Below are 23,394 nucleotides of genomic sequence, written 5' to 3'. Positions count from 1 at the left end.
AAAGCTGCTGCCTCTGCATACAGGTGTATAAATATATTCACAAATTCTTGTGGTAACTGAATCACAAAAGGTTGGATCTCCCCCTCTCTTTGTAAATCACATAGAAGGGGATCATGGGGAGTAAATCTTGTTTATGGAGATAGTTCCTCACCATGGTTATAACTGGGAAAGGTGGGGGAGTTGGTTTCTCCACACAACACTACAGGCACATGAGGATCCTTTGCCTCCATAGCTACTGTCATGGTGACCCTTTCTCCTGGCACAGCTGCTCCTGGTGGGAATGCAATTGGAAAGACAGTGCAATCTCAGAATGGATCAACTGTTTATGGCTGCGTGGGGAGAAGCAATAGGCACGTTACATCCCACCCAGACCCACCTTTGGCATGATGACTCCTGTCCTCATCTGCACAAACTGTGCTAGCAGAGGAGAAGCAAGCGCACAGAAAGCACACTAAGGACTTGCCAGACACCCACCACATCTGCAAGAGATGCAGCAAGGACTGTTACTCTCATGTGGGTCTTCATAGTCACAGTAGACGCTGTAAATGAAGTCCTCAATTGAAACTATAAAGGACGCGATCCATAGTCTATGCAGACTGAAGGATACCTACTACTACTTCACCTATCTGGTGTCTGGACCCATGTTTTTTTCTCCATGGGGTTCAAGATAGGAAATAAATTATGTTGCTCAAGCAGCTGAACTCTTTAGTGCAGAAATAGGGGAAAGCTCTGTGCATACACACGTCAGTGGGAGGATCTTCCCATAAAAGTATAGAAGATGGACTGTATTATCCTTCATTGCCTATAAAGACTGAGTAATTAAGGAGCTATTAAAGGGAAAAAGCTTATCCACCTTAACCATGAAGGGATATATTAATTAAAATAATAAGCTGATAGTGGAAGCATTTTTATACTTCCTTGCATATCTTTGTGTTTCATGGTCAATTTCTCCCTTGTCAACAGGCTCAATCTTTACCTGAGTCAATGACTTTTTTTTTTATTGCTTAAGGTTCAAGGAATATTACACTTCAGAAATTCTTTAAAACAATCTAGGCAAGATGTCTTTTCCCCTCCTCAAAACAATATTAATCCACGAATCAATAGAATGCAGTCAAGGCCAAAAAAAGATAAACTGAACAAGAAAGAGACAAAAGCAACTCCATGATGGGGAAATATTGTGCTGAGGAGAGATGCTACAGGAATAAGGTATGTTTCTAATTACCATTATTCCATGCGTTATTCAAAATAAAATTATCAGAGAACTCCCAAGCTGCCCTGGCATGAACACTGCTCTTTTCATATGAGAGTTGCCATTCATTTATTTTCCTCCTTTTTAATTCATAGAGTCATTAATTCTGAGGTCAGAAGGTACCATTATGATCATCTAGTATGAATTCCTACATAACTCAGGCTGTGGAACAGGGATAGGGAACCTTTTTCTGGGCAGGGGACACTGACCAGAAAACACAACCTCACTGATATGGTCTTTGATTGTATGGGGGCCAGGACTATGGGATCTGGCCAGGAAGGAGTTTGCAGGGGCAGATTGGGAATTGGGTGATGTGGGCCAGAGTGGGGTGGAGGTGGGAGATCTGGGTGGCAAGGGGTGTAGGAGAGAGATGGTGGTCTGGGCAAGAGAATGTAAGTGGGAGGAAGGGTGCAGGAAAGAACTGTGGGGTCTGAGCAGAAGGAGGTGGAGTTTGGGGTGCAAGGTCTGGGAGGGAAGCAGTGCAAGGGAAGTTGAGGGATGTGAGGCCTGGGTGGTGGGGTGCACTTACCTGTTCACCCCTGGATGCACATGGCTTTGCACCCCCTCACCTCTGCTCCCAGGCACTGCCCTCCATTGCTCTTATTGGCCAGAATTCCAGCCAATCAGAGAAGTGTTACATGAAGCTTCCAGGCAGGTTGCTGACACCACTGTTGCTCCCCATCTCCTTCCGCCACCTGGAGGAACAGCAGCAAGTGGCAGTGCAGCCTGGAGCCACATCCTGTCCACCAGCCCTTGTTCCCCAGAAGAGCCCATGGTCTGAATCCAGACAGCGACTTGCCCAATCTAGCCCATGAGGCTTGGGCTCCAAACCCTCCATTCCACTGCTGGCTCAGGGTCTGGATCCAGACAAGCTGTGGTCCAGATCTAGACTGCAGACTGGGGGTTCCCCACCCCATTGTAGAATCTCATCCAGCAATTCCTGTATCAATTCCATCATTTCTATTTGAGTTACAGCATGTCTTCTTAAAAGATATCTGGTCTTTCTTTTTAAGATGCGGGGGGCTACCAACCAGTCTATTTTAATTAGTAAGGATAAAGAAAAGTATGTTTCAGTGTGGCCGTGGCTTTTTGAAAAGGGGGGGATGCTCTTTTGAAAGGGGGATGCTAATAAGCCACTTTAGCAGATGCTAATGATGTGCTGCTAGGCATATGCAGCACCTCATTAGCATAATGGTAGCCACACGCATTTTGAAAGTGCTGGTGCAGATGGGGGCCTTTCGAAAGGACCTCCGGACTTTGAAAGCCCCTTCTTCTCATTTGGTTTCAGGAAGAAGGGGCTTTTGAAATCCAGGAGGTCCTTTCAAAAGGTCCCCATCTACACCAGGGTCGTGCGTTTCAAAAACGGCACTTTCGAAATGCGTGCAGCTGCCATTATGCTAATGAAGTGCTGCATATGCATGGCAGTGCCTCATAAGCACCTGCTGAAGTGGCTTATTAGCATCCCCCTTTCAAAAGGCGGGGGTACTAGTGTAGCCACGGGCTAAGAGTTTGGTAAAACCCATTCTTGAAAAATAGAAAAAAAATATTTGCCATTAAAAAGTCTTACACCATCTAATAATTTAAGGGTATGTCTCTGTCCCCATACCACAGCTGCAGATCCAAGGGGTTGGGGTCAGCGAGACCTTGGGAATGCTGTCTCAAAGGCTGCTGAAGATGGAGCATATCACCAAACAATGATTTGGAGAGAAAAGCTGTAAATAAGTGATGCACATAGAGCCCGTGCAGAGGGAACAACAGCAACGGTGATTGAGATTCTGCCACAAAGCAGTAGCATTATTTCACTACATGCTCATTTGTCTTTAATAGCAATTTTAGTAAGAAACAAGTTGTACATCTTGCAACTTGCTGTTGTTTATAACAGTGAGCCCTGAAATCTTTGCTCAGGTGAACATCCTCATGGAAGCAGTCTCATTGACTAAAAGGGAGTACACAAATGTCAGCACAACCCACATGAGTAAGGTTTACACGTTCAACCCCAAAGGGTGAGAAAAAATAGATGGAAAAAGAATTGTCCAAAATGTTTCTGGTTATTAGTTATAAACAAATAACCTTTATTGTTCCAGCTTCTGTCCTCATGAAGTATTTATAGAAAAATCAAGTTATTCTGTTTGTTTTGTGTTTATAAAGAGACCACCTAATAATCCCATTAAAGAAAGGAAAAGAGCAAAGAATTATTGTTGATAAAAGAGGTGGTTAAATTCAAGGAACAGATGAACTGGTGTATTGTATAAATAGCTGGTGTATCATACATGGAATGAGGACTTCCAGAATCTATGCTAATTCATTTACTTGCTAGTGTTTTGATTTTCTATGCAATTATAATGAAAGTATTGTTTCAAGTGCTTTGACTTAAATCATAATGTGGCAATAAGCCTTAACTAAAGGACAGCAATGCATAGCTGCGCTGCTACAGGAGCATATCAGAGAATGAACTATGACAATTCCTCTTCTACTCATCCCTTGCTCTTGGTGGGGAGTAAGTTGCTTCTTCCCTTTTCATGGAGCAGTTTATTTCCTGAAATTCCATCCAGCTGCTCTTCCACCCACCTCAGACTTCTCTGCCCCTTCTCAGTTTGCTTGACTGCACTGAGGACAAATGGGGCAATTGAACCCTTTGTGTACGTCTGGAATCATAAATCATAGCAGAGCAAAGCAGGAGAGCAAGGTTTGTGTGTGTGTGGCGGTGGGGAGCATAAGGGGCATGTCCTCTGATGACTTTGTGCAATCAAGAGCTGTGACAACCTACCCTTGTTTGAATAAGGATATGCACCATTTACTCATGTGGCTGAAAACCTCTGCTTACAACGGAAAAACATCATTTGTATTTTTGTCCCATTCTTCTGTGAACACCATTTTTGTGTGCCACCTGATTGTGCAACAGGGAATTTGCTTCCAGTGAAATGGATGATTAAAGTGAAGACTTCAGTACAAAATGTTCTGCTGGAACACTTATAGTTCTATTCAGCTAGTGAGTGTTGTATTGGTTCCCTCGGGGGCAGTTTGTGAGAATTTGTGAGCTACTGCACGGTTCTATAAAACAAAGCAGATCCTATTTCATAAGACTCTTCAGACATTTTATTATCCGTGCTTACTGTGGCTATGTCTGCACTAGAGGGTTTTGTCAGCAAAACAGCAATTTTGCCAACAAAATCCATGGAGCGTCCAGACTCCAAAGGCGTTCTGTCGGCAGTAAGTTGACTGAATGCAGCACTTGTGTCGACAGCTGCACTCCACTCCCCATGAAGAATGAAGCCTTTGTTGACAGACATCTGTTGACAGAAAGCTAGTCTGGGCATTCCATGTGGCCCTCTATCACCAGACAGGGCTTCTGGGACACCAGGCAGCCCAATCTGCTGTGCTTCCAGTCGGCCGTTTTGTCAGTAGAGCAGCTGAACAGTCCGGCCACTCTCTGTCACCAGAGTGGATCACTGTTGTGATCTGTTTGACTATCATCTTTTGACATAAGTTTTGCCAGGAGATCTCTTTCGACAAAAATGTCTGTCAGCAAATCCCTACAATCTAGCCATAGCATATGGTAAAAAAGAGAGGGAAAATGCAAAAAGGATGTTAAGAAATTTTTGGATCAAGTTAACATTTCAAGGTGCATGTTAAAACTCTCAACTTTCTGAATACAAAAAGAGCTTTTAAAGGACATCTTGAGTTTGTTCAGTCAAACGTGATTTTTGTTTGTGGAAACATTTTCATATATAGCAAATGTATTTGGCATATGTATATGCTCAATAAAACTGCCTCATGGTAACCTTTGCTTGTGGTTACACTTAATGATAAAGATCCAGTTCATGGCATCAGTTATTAAAACTGTCTCCCGTTGTGCTCAATGAAAGGTCTATTTAAATAGCGATTATGCGTTATGAGTGAAAGTGCTTTGACCTTTGTAGCAAGTAACTAACATTGCCATTCCACGTTTTTTGTCATGGAAATTCCTGTTATACTCATCCATTATTCTGACATTCAGAGCCTATTTGACAGTATTACTGTCTACATACTGAAATGAAAGGCTGGAGTAACTTTCAAAATCACCTTGTAATTTGTGTTTTCAAAGTGTGCAATAAAACCATATGGCAAATAATTCAGTCATGTTGAATCACCTCCCACTGATATTTATTCACCTTTCTCTCTGCCACTCCTTATTCTAATTAAAAAAAATGACACCTCTTCAAACCCTTCAACATGCACCAAGTTCTGAAACACTGTAATAACTCATCCATCATGTTAGGCACTTGTTCTTCTATCTTGATGTTCTAAATAATCCTGTATGCACATTCTGGATACAGGAATTGCATTAATACTTTTACTTATGAACATTTTAATTCCAATGCTAAAATACAGTGCCAAAATCACATCATAAGGTGTATATTTATAATTTATTCTAGATATTTTTGTCTTGATTTGTATATCACCAAGTCTTACACAATTCTTAACTGATACATACCCTTTCAAAATTCCTTTCTTATTAGTGCAGACTCTTTCTGTACACATCATCCCTTCTTGTAGAAACATCTTTGGGAAGGGGATGTGGGGAATGAACTATCTTCCAGACATCATCCCAGATCCCCCTGGTAAGGATGGGGTTTGTCCCCTTCACAGAAAAGACAAACATGGCAGAGACTAGGAGAGATCCAAACCATCAGTGTGAATGTCCCATGCCTCTGCACTAGCTCAGATGCCAGGAATTTCCACTGCAGGCCCCAAAGTCAGTAAGTGGGGGATAGTTCTGGGGAGGTGGCTGAACCGCTTTTTCTCCCAGCAGGAGGCAGTTTTGTAAGCAGAGGCTGCCCTTCATTTTTATATTTGTGTATCAATGGAGGAGTCATCTGGGCCTTAGTTATTGGGGAAAAATAGCAGGGGCTCTGTTGTGATTGTTGAAGGAAATAACGTTTCTACATATTCTTCTTGCATTTTGTTTGAATGGACATCTTGATATAGATATTATGCATAGCATATGGAGAGGTGAGTGATCAAGCATTATTTTTGTTTTCTCTAACTGAAATGTACTTCAACTGAGCTGTTCCTTTAATCTGAAGTCTTAAATCTTTTTTCCAGTTATGAAGATGTGTGTACTCAAGTGGAGGCGTAATAAACATAGCATATAAATTACTTAGATCAGTATGCTTGCTTTTGCTTATGCAGTGTGGAATACTTAGAACATAATATATGCTGTGTTTGTGTTAAAACTTGTTTGATTTTAAATTGGAGAACTTAATACCACTAGACCTTTTCTTCCCTACTGTTTTTGCTAGCTACCTTAAATGCCACGCTGGTTATGTAGCACAAGTTTCATTGAGTCCATCCATAAATCTTTATTATACAGTCCTCTGATGTCAGTAAAAGTATTGACATGGTAAATACTTGAACTTATTTTTGTGTTCAGCTACATGGATAGTCCCTCCTATATGTAGATCTGCACCACCCTTACAGAGAGTGTTCAATATGCTGCCTTCTCCATAGATCCTGTGAAGGATGTTCTGTGGATTCAGGGAGTTGCATGGTTGAAAAGGTAAATGGCCTGAGGGGGTGGAATAAATGGGTGATGCACAGCATCCTGTCTTTGCCAACTGGAGATTCCTTCATAAATTCAGCCAAGGGATGAATTTAATTTTCACAGCTCTCCTTTATGTTGGGAAAATTCCCCTCTCAGTATGGTCCTAAGAAAAGCCACAGGTATGGGCGTCCAGTGGGGACACTGTAATTCTACAGAGCTGGGCTGAGCAGAGCCATTCTGTGGATGACTCTTAACACTTTTCCTCCTGGGCCCTTGTGAATTTCCGGGTATTTTCAGAGTATGTTGACTAGTCTCTCAATTTAATTTGTAGGGCTCCAACTCTGAGGAAAGACTTTAGGAAAGGGCCCTTAAGTGAGTGAGGGACCATATTTTTATGTTAGTGACCTTCATTAATAGAAATGAAAATTTACACCAACACACAGTATTACATTTTTGAGAAAGGAACAGAATATGTGATAGGCATGCTAAAAACTGAATACTATAATATTGAAATACAGGCCACTGAAATCAGACTGAAGCTAGAAGTCTCGCCAAAACTCATAAGTGACTTTTAGAATTATGGGACAGTTATGAAATGATTCCAAAAAACTCTTGAAATAAATACTTAACATCTGCACCCCTTATTTATGCTAAGAAGTAATTTACTATCTCAATAATACTACTCTGTGGTTGGCAATCTCGAGCTCTTCAATAAGTTTTTAGGTTTAAGCAGTGCTTGTCTGGGAAGATCATAATTGCACAGAATATTAACAAAACATGCTTCCTTTACAAAAGGAAGAATTGTTTACATTAGCACCTTTTCTTTCCCAGCATGTGTTTTCATTTGTATACTGTTATTTATAGAAGAATGCTTTGTTCACACTTACAACTTTCCAGCTGCATTATACATGTTTGCACATCCATTGGGAAATTTTTGAGATCCATTGGACAGGACAGTATTAAAGTCAATCTGAAAGAATGCAAAATGATTATTCATTAAATATATGCTTTGAAATACCACAGAGGGACACAGACCAAACGTGTTAACATGCCTGTGGTTAATAGTAGTGAAAATAACTTAATGTATTTGTATTTTCAAACAACTATCTTTTTAAAAAACTCTGAACTTTTCTGTCTGTAATCTAAGAATGTTGCGTTGCATGGTGGTAAAAATCTGAGAGTCACAACCTAAACTTATTCTATAATATTATGTGGTATAGCAATATTCTCTAACTTGGTGGGTATTCCACAGTAGTGCCTTGACATTTTTAATTACTATTAAAGTAGAAAGACAAGATATACAGTATTTCAAATCTTTGACACGTAGTTTGCCAGGATACTCTCCTCTGCAGGAATTACACAATTTATGCCAGGTGTAACTCTGGCTGGCAGAGAAATATACGAATTTCTGTTGTGAAAGGGGATACAGTTAAATTCCCAACATGAACATGTTCAAGGTGATGTTTCAGATGTCATTATCATGCCAAAGAAATGCATCTCTGGTTTTAAATGGCACAAACCACTGGCATTTTGTGCTTGCCATAATATTTCAACCAGCTGGCAGTTTTGTAGGCACTAAACTTATATTAAAATAAGGCCATAATTGATATTTAGTGCAATACCTGCTGGAGAAATAAGAGAGAAGAAATGCACAGAAAAAGAAAACAGGCTTACTTTTGTAGTTCCCACTGTGAAGTCATATAATGGAGATAGTTTATTGGCCTTTCAGTTTTGTGCGTGTACAGATATGAATAGCTTATTATCAGTATATTGATGTAAATGATATAGTGTGGATCAGAATTTGGCTAGCCTTTGGGTTGAGTTGTGTGTTGGCTAGTTTTCGGCTCACAGTCTGTTTTGGCTTATGGCTTCTTGCTTGTTTTGGCAAGCAGGGGCAAGGTGGAGAAAAGTTATCTGGGCTGAGCCCAGACAGATGGATTTTGCCGCATCTTCACACATACGGCAAAATCTATCCCTGGAAGGTCGATTGCAGTGCGCCAACCCCTGTAAGTATAGACATATCCATAGGCTGTGTCTATGCTAGAATGATCTATTGACTGCGGATCATGGCCAGACTGTCAAGTGGATCAAGAGCGATCCACTCTTTTGACACAGTGGTCGAATTGCCCAGCTGCTCTCTCAACAAATCAGCCAACCGGAATCACAGCAGACAGGGATGCCCAGTGTCCTGGAAGCCCTGTCTGTCAAGAGACCATCCCTGGAATGTCCAGACTGGCTTTATGTTGACTGAATCTGTTGACTGAGGTGGTCTTCCTCATGGGGGAGCAGGATAAAGCTGCCAACAAAAGTGCTGCGTTCTGTTGATTTACTGTTGACAGAATGTTTTAGGAATCTGGACACTGCCTGGGTTTTGTTGACAAAACACAGTTTTGTTCACCAAACCCACGAGTGCAGATGTAGCCACAGAGTCTTTTAAGGATGGCTTTGTTGGCTTTGTTTTGAAATGAGATTAGTTTGATTTTTGGCTTTTTGCAAACCTGTGTGCTTATTTACAGTATGCGAAAACTGGAAACCTAAAAGGACCCTTCCTTCCGTATGCACTTTCTATGAAGGAGTCAGTCAAAATTATGCAAGAAGATTTTTCCCTACTAGCATTTCTTGAGACACAGGTAATTCCAAATGGAGTACAGGAATACCGAGTCTCATTCTAGTAGACCTAGCCAGCCACAGAAGGTAGCAATAGAGCAATTTCTGGGCATGCCACCCTAGTGTGTTATGGAATTCTTGAGGCAAACTAGACTTGCTATTCCTGCTAAGGTGCTGCAGCCCCTCACGTCCTTTTGCATGGGGCTGTGCTACAAGGGACAATAAAGCTCAATTGTATGAAGCCCTTATCAGTAAAGGACTTATATATGTGTTTAAGTCCCATAGAAGTCAGTGAGCTTACTTTGTATTTGCAGTACAGCCCCTTCAATCACTCTGGCAGTATAAAAAGGCCATGTAATGTAATTCATAGTGTACGTGGGTATCATACCCAGTGACTTCAGTTTGATGGAACTTACACACATGCTTAAAGTTAAATATGTGCTTAAACGCTCTGCTGATTTGGAGGCTTGAATAAGAAATGGCAAAGGTTTATTTGGTAATGCAGATCTTTCTTGGTAGTGCAGGATTTCTTATCCCACATAATACTGTAAATTTCACTTTACCCATTTGAATTGTTAGTGTTTTCAGGAACTGGTTTTCATGTTTCATGTTTCTCTATTCTCCACAGACTAATAGGCAGCTTTTATGATACAAGAATAATTTATCGTTTATAAATCCTTGCAAAGGTGTTAATGCAGAAATATTAAATTCAGTGATCAAAAGTGAGCATGAAGCGTTTTGACTGATTCTACGAGAAGTGTTCCTAAATATAATCAAGTGGAAATTTATTCATAAGTAAATATATAAATAGTGTTGCTGTTTTAGAAAGTGGACAGCTTTATTTGTAAAAGTGCTTTCTGGTATTTTGCTGATTAGACATAATTGTTAAATTAAAGTTTAGTAGTATAGAATCTTGAATTAGAACTAAATGCAATCAACCTTTTAAAACTTCCTTTGGATCAAAGTTTGTTTTCACTCACTAAGCGGGAACTTTCAATTGAGAGGATTTCAAGTATATTAATAAACTCTCTCATCCCAGACGCATGATAATTATACCAGCAAGAGGCGATGTCAGCTCTGTAGGTGCTGTAGCAATAGAGCTAAGCCTGTAGTACACGGACTACAGCAACAGAAAGGTTTTCCTGTAGCTGAAGGAACCTACTGCCCTGAGCAATGTTAGTTAGATTGATGGAAACATTCTTCCATTGCCTTAGACACACCTACTCTGGGAGTTAGGTCAGCAAAACCGTAGTCTTTAGGGTCGTGGGTTTTTCACTGTGTGCCATAGCTATATTGACCTAAGTTTTAAGTAGAGCCCAGACCTGGGAAACAGACAATGGGCCAGATCCCTGGATTACTTTTCCACCCAAAAGCCCCACTGTCATGAGATGAAGCTTGTTTCTGATTGAGCAGATGGACTATTAAAAGATCTACATACACATTTCTGCAGAAATGGCAAGCTAAAAAAGATTTTACTATCTATCTCTAATCACTTTATTATTAATGACACACTTCTACTTTTAGCCCCACATGATTTCTTTAGGCTCCATTCCAGTACCTAGAAAAGGCTTGCTGGGGAAAGTGATGCAAATAACCTTTCTCAGTGATTACTTTGTTTTACAATCACAACCCTGGTTGAGTAAAGAACTATTGTGACTGACCAGAGAAAGATGGCAGCAAAAATAAATCTCAGTAGCAGCCAATACAATTCAGAAAAGGCACGAAAATATAGTAAGTGCATTGTCACAGAATGACCTCCCATGGGACCTCTGTTGGAGGGTAAATATAGGTGCATGTTCTGGAAGTTTTATGGTAGCAGGAAATCTGGGCGCATTATCTGACAATAGTGGCAGTGGCTGATGCCCGAGATTATCAGGCAAAAGGTTTTCTAGCAGCTTTGCGCCCCTAAGACTCTGGAGTTAATCCATTTTGACGTCGAGCAAGGGCATTAGGGATTGTTCCATTAGCTATGGGTCAATAGTGCTTAGAATGTTTTGCCAATATCCCTTCCCACTCCCCCAACGCCTGTTCTGTGTTCATAGCTCCAGGTATGCCCGCTTTACACCAGTTGGGTGTCCCATGTAGACAGGGAATCCCCATAGAAGAAGAAACCACAACTGCTCTGTTACAGATGGTCAGCATTATGGAAGCTGACTGATGATCTCATTCCTTGTCTTTACTTTGCTAAATTACTAGTCTAAATGTAAATTCTAATTGAAAACAAAGTCTAAATTGAAAAGGAGCTCTTTCGTGGTCATTAACATATACATGTGACTGCACTCCCCATTCACTTCAGTCTGCCTCTGCTCACTTGCAAGTATGTTTGGTTGAAGAAAAAAAAAACTCAGAACTTGAAGGGTTTTCAACACTTTCTGTTGAAAGATGACAATTTTGTAATTACCTTGTCCCTATTAATCAAATGCTAAATTAACTTTAATTCAGATAAAACATTCAATTACATATTCATTATACAATTTTGAGTCTTTTTTCATGGATTGGGTCTATTATTCATGCTGAAATTTTTTGTCAATTAAATTATAGTTGAGTAATCACTGGAATTATCTTGGCACCGCAAGGACTGTGTGAATTCATTTGAGTCTGCTCTCAGCACAATGAATGTTTGTTTTTTACCTTTAGAAAAGTAAAGTGTCACATTCTTTTCAATGTGCACTCAATCTCTTCTGTTCTATCTGAACCAGACCAAATTCCATTGATGTATTAGCAAAACTTCCAGAAATTTCAATGGGCTTGGATTTGGACCTTATATCCACCTCTTGTCTTTGCCAGTTTGTGCTGTATGCTTCTAGCAAGGCGGTGATGTCTCAAAATGGTAGTGTCTGAACATGCTCCAAGAGACATTTTGCCAGTGCATGGCAGGATGAATCAGAGAATTGGGGAATAGCTCACACACCATTGTTCCTTACTTGTGCTCCAAACTGGGGGTATTTTGTGCCCCCTTAGAGCCAGCTGTCAATGGCTGAATGCATGCAAGAGAATGGTGTGGGATTCCTATTGTCACAGACTGGACAACATAGTCTACTTGAGACATGGAAGTACCAATGAAGAAATTCACCAGGGTTCCCACCTCCTACTCAAAGCAAGCTGTTTCATTGGAAGGAGAGGGATCTGTTGAGCTCTCGTCACCCCATAGGGCAACCAAATGTGAGATGAACATTTTGTTCAGTCTTCTAATTCGTTGGTTTGTATGCAGACTCCAGCTTTATTGGTGTCAAAGTCCTCACAGTAGACTGCAATACCCGAAAATCATGCAAGGTGAAACATGAACTGGGAAGCAGCACATTTTGCTCTCTAATGTACTATCATAAAACAGAAGGAAATACAGAAAAATGAATTAAAGTGTAGGTGACAAAATTTAGCCTCTTGGTGTAAAATCAAAGTGCCATTTAATACTGCAATGGTGAGAGTTTTTTATTTTACAAATAAATCTTTCAAGTAGATTGGATTTTTTAAGACACTGCTGACAGCATAAAGTGGAGTCTAGTGAATGCTGGAATGTAAAAAGAAAATCAGGCCCTGAAACTTAACTCCTGAAATGCTTTTTTTTATTGATGTTTAGTCCTAATTTGTAGAATAGCACATGGGACAGTGAAATCACACCTTATTTGATTATTATCATCTCCTTCCAATTCAGTTTCTACAAACAAGGGGGTGATATCCTAAGCTAAAAGCAATTATATACACCTTATGAAAGCTTTGAAGCCTAACATTCAAATGTACAAGTCAGTAGCCTTTAATGTTAAGGACTTAAATCAGCATTAAGTGTCTAAATACCTTGTGAGGCTCTGGACTTAGGTCTTTATAGGAATATTGCCTGCTATAGTAATGCTGGAGAAGTGAGAAAGAGGGGATCAGAAGCAAGGCAGTAATCAGAGTAATCTGATTTTGTCAATATTTGTTTTATTGTATGCTAGGTATATACAACTTCCCAAAAAGTTTTACAAAATGGAAAAAAAAAGTTAATACTTCTGTTGCCACCGCACTTTCCCCTCCCCATAAAGCATGAATAGTGCTTTTGAGTATGATATAATTACTGCTGTATGAAACAGTCTCTGGTTGACACATTTAAGAGCAGCTACAACAATTAAGTGAAGGAGAGAGAACACTGGACTTATGAACACATTATGTCTTGTATTTGCTCCACTACCTGGTAGGCAGCATACAGGAGCTATCACCTAGTGTTCCTGTAGGCCCCAAAGAGGGGGCATTGAATCCTGGCAAGAAACTGGAAAGAGCTGTTGTGATACTGGTTCTTCCAAAGGCTCATAGTAAGGATGGTTTGGGGATGTTTTTTGGGGGGAGAAAAGGGTCTGAGGGCTGTGAGACAGGGCTAGCTGTTGGAATCTATTGCAGGAGGAAATTGTAGGGTGGAAGGATAGAACTACAAAGAAAGCATCATCTCCGGTTCCCAGAAACTTTGTGATCATGGCAAATATTTAAAATGAAGGCTTGAACTTCAATCAATTTACTGCCCAAATACTAAAGCTCTGGAGATCGGTTTTGTCCCTGGCAGTGCTAAAAACTTCCTGTGTGCCTTTGGACAAGCCGTTTACTAGCTCCATGATTTAGTTCTTTACCTGGAAAATGGGGATAATTTATGTTCACCCATATGCTGTCTTATCTATTAAGATCATAAGCTCTTCAGTGAGGTATGATCTCTTACTAAGTGTAAGTAAAATGCCCAGTAAAATGAGCTCTGTTGTCTGTTAACGCCTGAAGGGGTTATTATAATAGCAATTCAGCACTCAAAACTCACATTTACTTCATTGCACAATTGCATAAATTGCATAAATAACAATTGGAGATAACTTGTTTCAAGTGTCCCTGCCAATTAAAAGTCAAAAAGATTCCTTTGTTGGAGACTCACCTGATAGAATAAAGAACATTCCCATTTTTGAAAATTCGTAACAACTTGTTGTCCGTTGTAACTTCATGAAAATTGGCACCTTTTTCGTTGGCAAAGAACAAATCAGGTTTCCAAATAGAGTCCAACATGGATGGATCTAAATCCAGAGAGTCATCTGGATATTCACTATATGCAAGGCGTGGATCATTCCAGTTCTGACGGAGAAAGATATTTACTCGGTAATCCTAAGTGAAAAACAAAACAGGCAAAATATCAAGGATGAGGCTTTACTTTGTATTTTATCACTTAGCTGTGTAATGTCCTAGCCTTCAATTGATCACAAATGATTACATCCCTACATACCATCAGGATACCTTGCTTCTTAGATTTTAAGCCTAGAAGGGACCAATGTAGTCATTTAGCTTAACCTCCTGTATAACACAGGGCTTATTTGTAATGATTAGTAATGATACAATAGGTAGTGGCAAAGATACTTTTCAGGACAGCTGGAAGCAATCATACCTAGGGCTGTATTAAGGCAATTTAGCACTGAAGATAGACCTCACCTCAAACTCCACCCTATAGTATAGCTGGGTGGTTCTTCACAACCCCAAAGACTAGAAATATTTTATCTAAATGAAATCTGCCATTAGTCATAACATGATTAACTTATTTTTTCACGAATATTATTGCAAGGACTTTTTAAATTAAATCAAAGACAGCGCTGCCAGGTGCACACAGGCAATGTACATTGCAGTTATGGAAAACACAGTATTGTCAGGCTTCTGCTTTAACCGCTGCTTTATCACAAATTTCTGAAGGTTAAAGTCATAAGAGAATTTAATGCTTGACTTGAATTCCACTCCATCTCCTTCTGTGACACTGATATAAAGGGAAGCAGTGACTAATATAACACAAGACATAATTTAAAGTTGGGGACTGTCATTCTTTATAAAACTAATTTTTTCTTTTGGTTCTGGGATTAAACAGTCTCCAGCTGAGTGATGAGAGTAAAGGACAAAAATAAAGTACAAAAATGGTCTCAGTAAGCAAGAAAGCACTAGTAACCAGCACATTTGGATAGCATTTATACATTGAGTCATATGTCATTTTCACATAAAGCATTTTTATGTATTTTACTGAGGAAAAAGGAAAGTTAACTTTTGAAAGGGAATTAATCAAGGGAATAAGAAAAATCTCCAGGTACTTAATTTTTTATTAGTTCATTTAAATGAAAAAAGAAAGTTTGAGGCTTATATTTGATAGTATCATGAAGACAGTTTGGCATAGCTTCAGATTTTGAGAGATTTATTTTGTAACATCTGAACATCTGTACAAACTCCTAGATTAATTACGTTAAATAATTGTTGGTAGATATTTTTGGGAATGTTCTGTAGAAGGTAGATTTATCAGAATTTAATTGTGTCATGTCTCCACATATCCACCTTAATACACTGCATATTTGGGCAGTCTCAAATCACTCTGTCTGTGGAAACTACACTCTCAGGGATAGATCCTTCTGAAGTCCTACTGCAGGTGCTAAGGACTTAATTTATTTGAGAGCATGTTTTAACAATAGTTTTTGAGGGGTTTTCTGGTTGGTTGTTTCCTGAGGATTACTAAATAACATTTTTGGACAGATTCTAAGTTTCATTGCTAAAAAAATTGTTGGCAGGATCCCTTTGGTTCCTTCTTGCTATTTGCGAATAGGGGCCAATTTTGCCTGCTTTGAAAACTCTGTGCTGAAAGAAGTTCCTTGAGTGTTGATGCAGGGAGATTTCTATGAAGGGACAGTGGGGGCACTCTATGGCCAACTCTATCACCCTAAGGTGTTTGTAATACCTACAGCTCCAGTGCCCTGGTTTTGTGGTGTACAATGGCTGATAGGTAGAGTCAGTCCTGCTGTCTTTCCCTTTTTTCCAATACCAAAACTGTACTTGCAGTCTGTTACAGAGACCAGGTTAGGATATTAACCCCCATTATTTTGGAATCTATACCCATAATAAGTTCCTTGTTTCAGCGTATTTCTTCAGTAGATAAAATAAAACTAGACACCTCGCTAAGTACTATATGATATCCTGTAACTAGGTTGATGCAAGCAGTTTGACTGTATTAAAAGCTATCTAATAAGTTTCCAGGATTGTCTGTCTGAAGCCTAGACCTTCTTTTGAGTTTATATAAAAGTGATGGAAACACCTATAAGCGTATCTGAAAGCACAATTTTTTTTTGTTTAAAATGTCAGAAAGTTCAATCATCACTGGACTTTACATTCTGTTACCATCACAATTTTAAGTTCCTAGCCACGTTGACAGTTCTAATTATTACCTTTCAATAGCAGGGCACGTACCTATGCCATACAAACAGTCATAGGTCATAGTGATATTGGAGAGAACCCATCTAATCACCATCACATACACTACAGCTAATTTGCATGGCACAGTTTCATAGGTTGTTTGAGGAAGACAGCACTCCTAATGGATTACTTGCCCAACTGCCCCATCTATGTGACAACAAGATGGGCAAGATTTACAGTACTCAAGCTTTTATAAGGCTTATTACCTCCTGATTCACAATGCTGAGATACACAGTGGTATTTTCTCACTCTACAGTACTCCAGAATGGTGGCTCTCTCGCTAGATCTTGATGATTTATAAAGAATGAATTAGTTCATCAAATAGAATGCCCAGCTCTTTACAACCCTTTGACAAATGACGAGCACACAAGGTGCAGTATTTTCTCTTCGTTAATGGGTTGTACTAATTCTGACTCTAAATTACTGAAATAATAGGCAGTTTTTCAAAGGTACTTTTATTTACATTCTTTGCCTTTCAAAGGATTCAAGCGAATTAATCATTGGCCTTGTTTTATCACTGTCATGATAACAAAATAATTTCAGCTAGATATTCTGTTCCTCTTAAGAATTTCCCCTGTGATTCAATTTATTTTCCAGTGCTTTCAGTTGAAGGCCTATTTTGATGAGGATACATAACTGAATGAATGATAGACAATTGGGCTGGGTTTTAAGTGGCAGGCTATGCTTTATTTTAACACTTTTGAGGGGCACTATCTCTATCACTCTAATCTCATACATCTGGTATTGAACTGAGCCTACTGCAGTGGGCAGGAATTCCACCATACAACTAATGCATTAGAGTAGAGCCATCTGAGAACTTTCATCCTCATCTCCATTGAACACTGGTTTCAAGTTGCAGCAGCCTGAAACAGCTTTACTTTCCCCAGTGCTTCCCCCCTGTTTTAACATTGTAACCCGACTGTGCCCCCACAATGGCTGGAGGAAGGAAAAGAATCAGACCTCCTGCCAATTTCAAGCAATGGGAAAAATTCTTTCTGATTGTCATTGGTCAGACCCACAGAATCCTAAATAATACAACATGAGCAAGATATTAAGAGAAGGAAGGGGTAACTGGACCAAAAAAGGATTTTAGAAAGCCCAGGCAGCTTAAATAAGCAAGGAAGGGTCCCTGGAAGGGACAATGAGCAAGCCCTTTTCCCCATATCCAGCCAATGGAAAGGGAGCAGACTCAAGGGAGGGGGCAGACCTTCTGTCACTCCTTTGTCCTCCTTGCACCCCCCGCCCACGTCTCACGGTACCCATCCCCTCTGGTTGCTGAGACTTCCTTTCTTCAGCTATGTCTACACTAGAGCAATCTGTCAACAGACGTTACTGTTGGAAGAGATCTTCTGACAAACTTCTGTTGACAGAATGAGTCCAGACATGAAAGGTGATCAAAAAAGTGATCCACTCTGTCAACAGAGAGTAGCCAGACAGCCTGGCCACTTTCTTGACAGAACAGACCCTTGGACCTCATCAGACGGGGGTCACATGGCCAGCAATCCCTTCCAAGAGCCCCAGCCAGGTGTAGCCTTAAAGGCCTCCTCCGCCAGACACCTGTCCCCTGCCCATGCTTAGGCTTGACCACCTCGTTGAGGGACAACATAGCAACTGCAGGGCTCACCTGCTTTCTGAGAGAGACTTTGTGCTTTCCAGATAGCCAAGGTTCCAGAGCAACCCCTGTGCTTGCACTGAGCCCACTCCCAGTTGCCTAAGCAGCTGTTTAAGCTGATCATGGCCATCTTCTACCTCTTGTGTGGGGACGAGCCTGACCCTGGGACTAAGGAGCATACCCTACGTACCCCAGGTCCCCACTTGCCCCCTGGTGTGATCAGGTGGGTCTGCTGGTACACCCATGCTGACTGGTGGGACCACCTCATCATGGGGCAGTGGGACAACCAGCAGTGGTTCCAGAACTTCCAAATGAGGAAGGAAACCTTCCTGGAGCTCTGCATCTGGCTTGCCTCTGCTCTCCACAGACTGGACACCCTGATACAGGCCCTCATCCCTCCTGGAGAAGCTGGTCATCATTGACCTCTGGAAGCTCACCACTTCAGACAGCTACTGCTCCATCAGGAACCAGTTTGGTTTGGAGAAGTGCACCATCGGGGGAGTCCTCATGCAGGTAAGGCACTTTCAGGCTGCAGGCCCTGCACAGGAAGAGAGAGGGGTCTTGCCCATGGGGGACTCTTGAGGAATGGGGTCAAGGGTGCAAGAGGTGGGACTGGGGATGGGGAACCCTCATCCCTGTACACCATGCTGTCCCAGCCTCACACAGACCTGCTACCTAGGGGGAAGCCTTGTGGAGGGGGGAGGCGATGCCCGGTGATCCTAGGGGTATGGGGATGGGAGGAGGCAGGGGAGCCTGGTGTGGTCCAGGGACACACTCCCTCAGTGCCTTGTGTGTATTTGGTCACTTCCACTTGTCAGTAGTGACGTGCATCAATGTGCTTCTGCTCCACAGGGTCATCCACATCACAGACCTGGATGTGGCTGTGACCAGCTTCACCACCCTGCGGTTCCTTAATGCTGCAGGGTGATCAACAGGATCCATATGCCCATCCATGCCCCAGAGCACCGTGCAGAACACTATATCAACTGTAAGAGATGCCACTCTGTTGTGCTGCAGGCTCTGGTTGACCACCAGGGATGGTTACTGGACATCTGTCAGGTGGTCGGGTCGGGCATATGATGTGTGTTCCACAACTCTGACCTATGCTGGAGGATGGAGGTAGCCACCTATGTCCCCTGCTGGGAACTGGTGGTCAGGGATGTGGACATGCCATTGTGCATAGTGAGGGATGCCATCTACTCCCACATGCCCTGGTTCATACACTGGCCACTGAGACCCAGCCCCGGACCTGTTTAATGCCTGCCTTAACTGAGCACAGAACCAAGTTGAGTACATCTTCGGCCATCTCAAGGCACATTTTAGATGTTTCCTGACCAAGCTGGACGTGGAAGAGCACAATGTCCCCCAAATAGTAGCTGCCTGTTGTGCCCTCCACAACATTGTGCAGGAAAAAGGGGAGGCTTTCCTCCCATGGTGGAGGGCAGATGCTAGCCACAGCTATGAATAGCCAGGTGCAGCTCCAGTTCATCCTCAGGGACAGGGTGCAGATCTGAGAGGCCCTACGGGAGAGGTTCATTCCCACAACACAGCCCGTAAGGCTCTGTCCCCCCACCTACCATGAACAGTAGCCACTGCCCCTGGGCTAAGGGACAGGGATGTCCTGGGTGTACAGGGATGTCCTGGGAGCAAAGCAGCCCCTGCTGCACAAGGATCCCATGCTGCCTTGAGGACTGAGATGACCACTGTGTCCCCCACTCCCCAAGTGGGCTAGTGGCCAAGAGGGAGTATTCAGCCACAGAGAAGTCCGTGCCTGGGTGGTGGATTAGCCAGGTGCAGCCTGACCCTCGCTTGCCCCCTGCCACATGAGTGGCTTTCCACACTGTACACAGGGGCAGGTGCTGTCTATCACCTGCTGTTGTGCCCATGAGCTGAAAGCCACACCCCAAGGTGATGTGTCCATGATCAGGCCATCACCCATGTGGCTGGCCTGCTTCCAGCTGTGGCAAGGCAGGCACCCCCCACCAGGATCCCGGGACTCACGCGGCCTCCCATGGGGCTGGCAGTGGGCTGGTGCCCTTGCCCAGGGGCTGCCTGCTGGCTCCGGGTGGTACACGCTGCCTTGCACATGTTTGCATGTGCTGGGACCACAGCCCTCTGGAAGCCATCACCAATCAGGTGCGTCCACGAGACCTGTGGCTGACTGGGCATGTGTTGGGGCATTGAGCCTGTTTGCAGAGGGGTCCAGGAGAATCTCCTCCTTGGCCCAGATGCTGATTAAGTCCTTGACCTCAGGCCCAGTCCAGGATGGGACCCAATGTTTTTTGCTGGGGGGTGCTCCTAGAACCCCTGCAGCATCTCCCTGGACAGCCTTGGGGGGCATGTCTCAGGGTTGCTGATTCACAGTCTGGCTCGCCATCAAGAGGAGAAGCAGGAGGTTGTGGATGTGGGAGGGATGGTGAGGGGCAGGGCTGCTTGTATGCTTCCCACTTCCTGCCATGGGGTTTCCAGGGCTCCCTGCAGCTCTAAGAATGGCTGGAGGCAAATACCATAGAGCTGTGATTGCAGTGGCCAGCCCGGACCCCCAGCCAGGTGGCCAGCACCATGGAGGACTCTTCTGTTGACAAAAGGCCCCCCAGAGCATCCACGCTTATTTTCTGTTGACAAAATCCATCATCAGATGTGTCCTGCCTTATGGGGGAGAGCCAGAGGCTTTCAGCAAAAGTGCCAAGTTCTGTTGACAGGAAGTCAATAGAACACATTTGCAGTGTGGACACTCCATAAGTTTTGTGGACAAAAAGTCAGTTTTGCTGACAAAACTCTCTGGTGTAGACATAACCTTGTTGAATACAGAGGTGGGATATTTTAGCACTTCAGTAGGTAACTAATGAGCACAGGCACAAATGCAGGTACTATAAACAGTTTCTATCTATCTATCTATCACGGTGCAAATTAGCTGACTATTATTAACAAACCTGTACTCTTGCCCTTTTCCACCTACACATTGTTTCTGTCAGAAAAGTAGTTACTTTCCCAGCCTACACAGTCATCGCATTTACTGTGAAGTAAATTGACTCCTTCTCCCATTTTAGTAACATGCAACAAGTGAAACAAGTTAAACAGTAGAAAACCTAGCATTGTCCTCTTTTAAATGGCTTTGACATTCTGTATCAAACTTTTACCTAGGTGACACCCTGTGAAGTCCTGCTAACGCCAATGAGTACACATGGGCTATGTCTACACTAGCATTCCTCTTTTGAAGGAGACACACAAAAGAAGGAAATCAAGAATTCAAAGGAAGCACAGATTTACATATCTGGCATCCACATTTGCATATGCTTCTTTTGAAGGAAGACAAGCAGTGTAGACATGGCTGTTATGAAAGTAATCCTCATCTTCAGAAGAACCTTTCTTCCTTTTTTTTTTTTTTTAAGGAAGAAGGGTTCGTTCAAAGATGGGCTTTATGGGATTTACTTTTGAAAGAGCTGCGTCTATGCTGCTTTTCTTTTGAAAGAATATGCAAATGAGATGCCAGACCTGTAAATTGGTGCCTCATTTGCATTTTAAATTTCCCTCATTTGCATGCCTCTTTTGAAAGAGAAATGCTAGTGTAGACACAGCCATGAAGTATGTGTGGATAGAATTGAGCTTTATAGGCCATTTTTCCCTGTTGTCATAACAAATTTAATAACTGTAAACTGTAGAATTCCTACCAGCAAAAGGCAGTATGTTAACAGCTCTGGCTGATCAAATGCTCTACTTATCTAAAGGACAGTAGCAAGTCATGCTATCCTTGTTAGCATGCCCCACCCTGACCAGGAGGAGACTTCCTTTAGCAGTAACCAGAATAGTTCAGTTTTCAGAATCCCAGCACTCCTTGTCTTTTTCTGTTGTTTGTCAGTTAGTGCAAAGTATGGTGATGAGTTTGTCAACTGGGGCCAGCAAACATCCTTTATGAAGGAACTGTGTTTGAGCACTATTGGTCTCGGCTGGACTCATGCTGGTAACCTCCAAGCTAAACGTGCATTAGGTCATTCGCAAAGACCTCAGGTATCCAATTTTCCACAAGCATTAATATTATACTTTCAAGACTAAGGCTTGCTTAAAATATCTGTATCTGAGCAGTACACTAGGGCTCATTACTGACTGCAGTAATACCATATATTAGAGTCAATATTTTTAGCATACAGCATTATTATAAAAAGTGCTAATAACAGACTTGGTAGAACTATGAATATTTAGTATTTCTAAGGTATGATTATAGTTATTATATACTGAATACATCATTATGGTTGTCACTTTGTACATGTAGTTATAATATTTCTGTTCACGTCCATAAGTATTGTGGTCGTCATCTGTAGTGTGGGTATTTCTTGGTGAAATTAAACTCTTCTATCTGGGATCCTGCCAGCTCGGCAATAAGCATATAAAGGCAAATTTGAAAAAAAAATCATTTGCAAGTCAATTGCACATGTTCTTGATGAACACTCTCATCACTTGCACCAAATAGTCATATATATGCGCACACAGATGAATCTTTCCCAGCATTCTACCAGCTTTAGCTTCACGTACCATTATAATTCCAGCTCACGTTGCCATCCAAATTCTAAGCAGGAAGTTGAACGTGTCTGGTTAAAAGTGAAACAAAAGTGGATTTGTTCTCTCTGTACTAGCCCACTGCAGAAAGTGTGTGTAAAAGCTAATGAAATTGCAAACATCACCTTGAATATCAAAGTTAATAGCACAGTGGGAAATAGACTTAACAAAAGTGATGGTAACTTTGCTGTTGACAACTGTGGCAATGGTTAGTTAAAATCCATCTAAAGATCTCACTTAAGAAAACACGTAGGGCTTGTCTACACTTGCTCCCAACTTTGAAGGGGGCATGTTAGTCAGGACAATGGGAGATTACTAATGAAGTGTTGCAGTGAATACACAGCCCTTCATTAGGCTAATTCTCCCCCATGGCAACTCAGAAGTGTCAAACGTCGAGGTGCCTGCACGCATGTAGCCACGGGCACTTCGAAGTGCCTGTGCTACTTCCAAGTGCCTTTACTCCCCAAAAGTCACTTCAAAGTGCCCACGGCTACACGCATGCCAGCACTTCGAAGTTTGACACTTCAAGGTTACCGCAGGGGCGAAGTAGCCTAGTGGAGTGCTGTGTATTCACTGCTGCACTTCATTAGTAATCTCCCATTGCCCTGATTAACATGCCCCCTTTGAAGT

General features: G+C 42.0%; 1 protein-coding gene across 1 annotated transcript in view; it reads right to left on the bottom strand.

Annotated features, from left to right (window-relative positions):
- GLRA3 (glycine receptor alpha 3) overlaps positions 1–23,394 on the bottom strand; it is a 130,363-nt gene that overhangs the window by 35,218 nt on the left and 71,751 nt on the right. The window contains exons 4-5 of the mRNA XM_074991865.1: positions 14,266–14,489; positions 7,661–7,743 (exon numbers count right to left, since the gene is read on the bottom strand). Coding sequence (XP_074847966.1) covers positions 7,661–7,743; positions 14,266–14,489 — 307 coding nt within the window. The remainder of the gene's footprint in view (positions 1–7,660; positions 7,744–14,265; positions 14,490–23,394) is intronic.

Source organism: Carettochelys insculpta, chromosome 4 (genome assembly GCF_033958435.1).
Source record: "Carettochelys insculpta isolate YL-2023 chromosome 4, ASM3395843v1, whole genome shotgun sequence".
In the NCBI taxonomy this organism is placed as follows: Eukaryota; Metazoa; Chordata; order Testudines; family Carettochelyidae; genus Carettochelys; species Carettochelys insculpta.
This window is presented reverse-complemented; position numbering and strand designations above follow the sequence as displayed.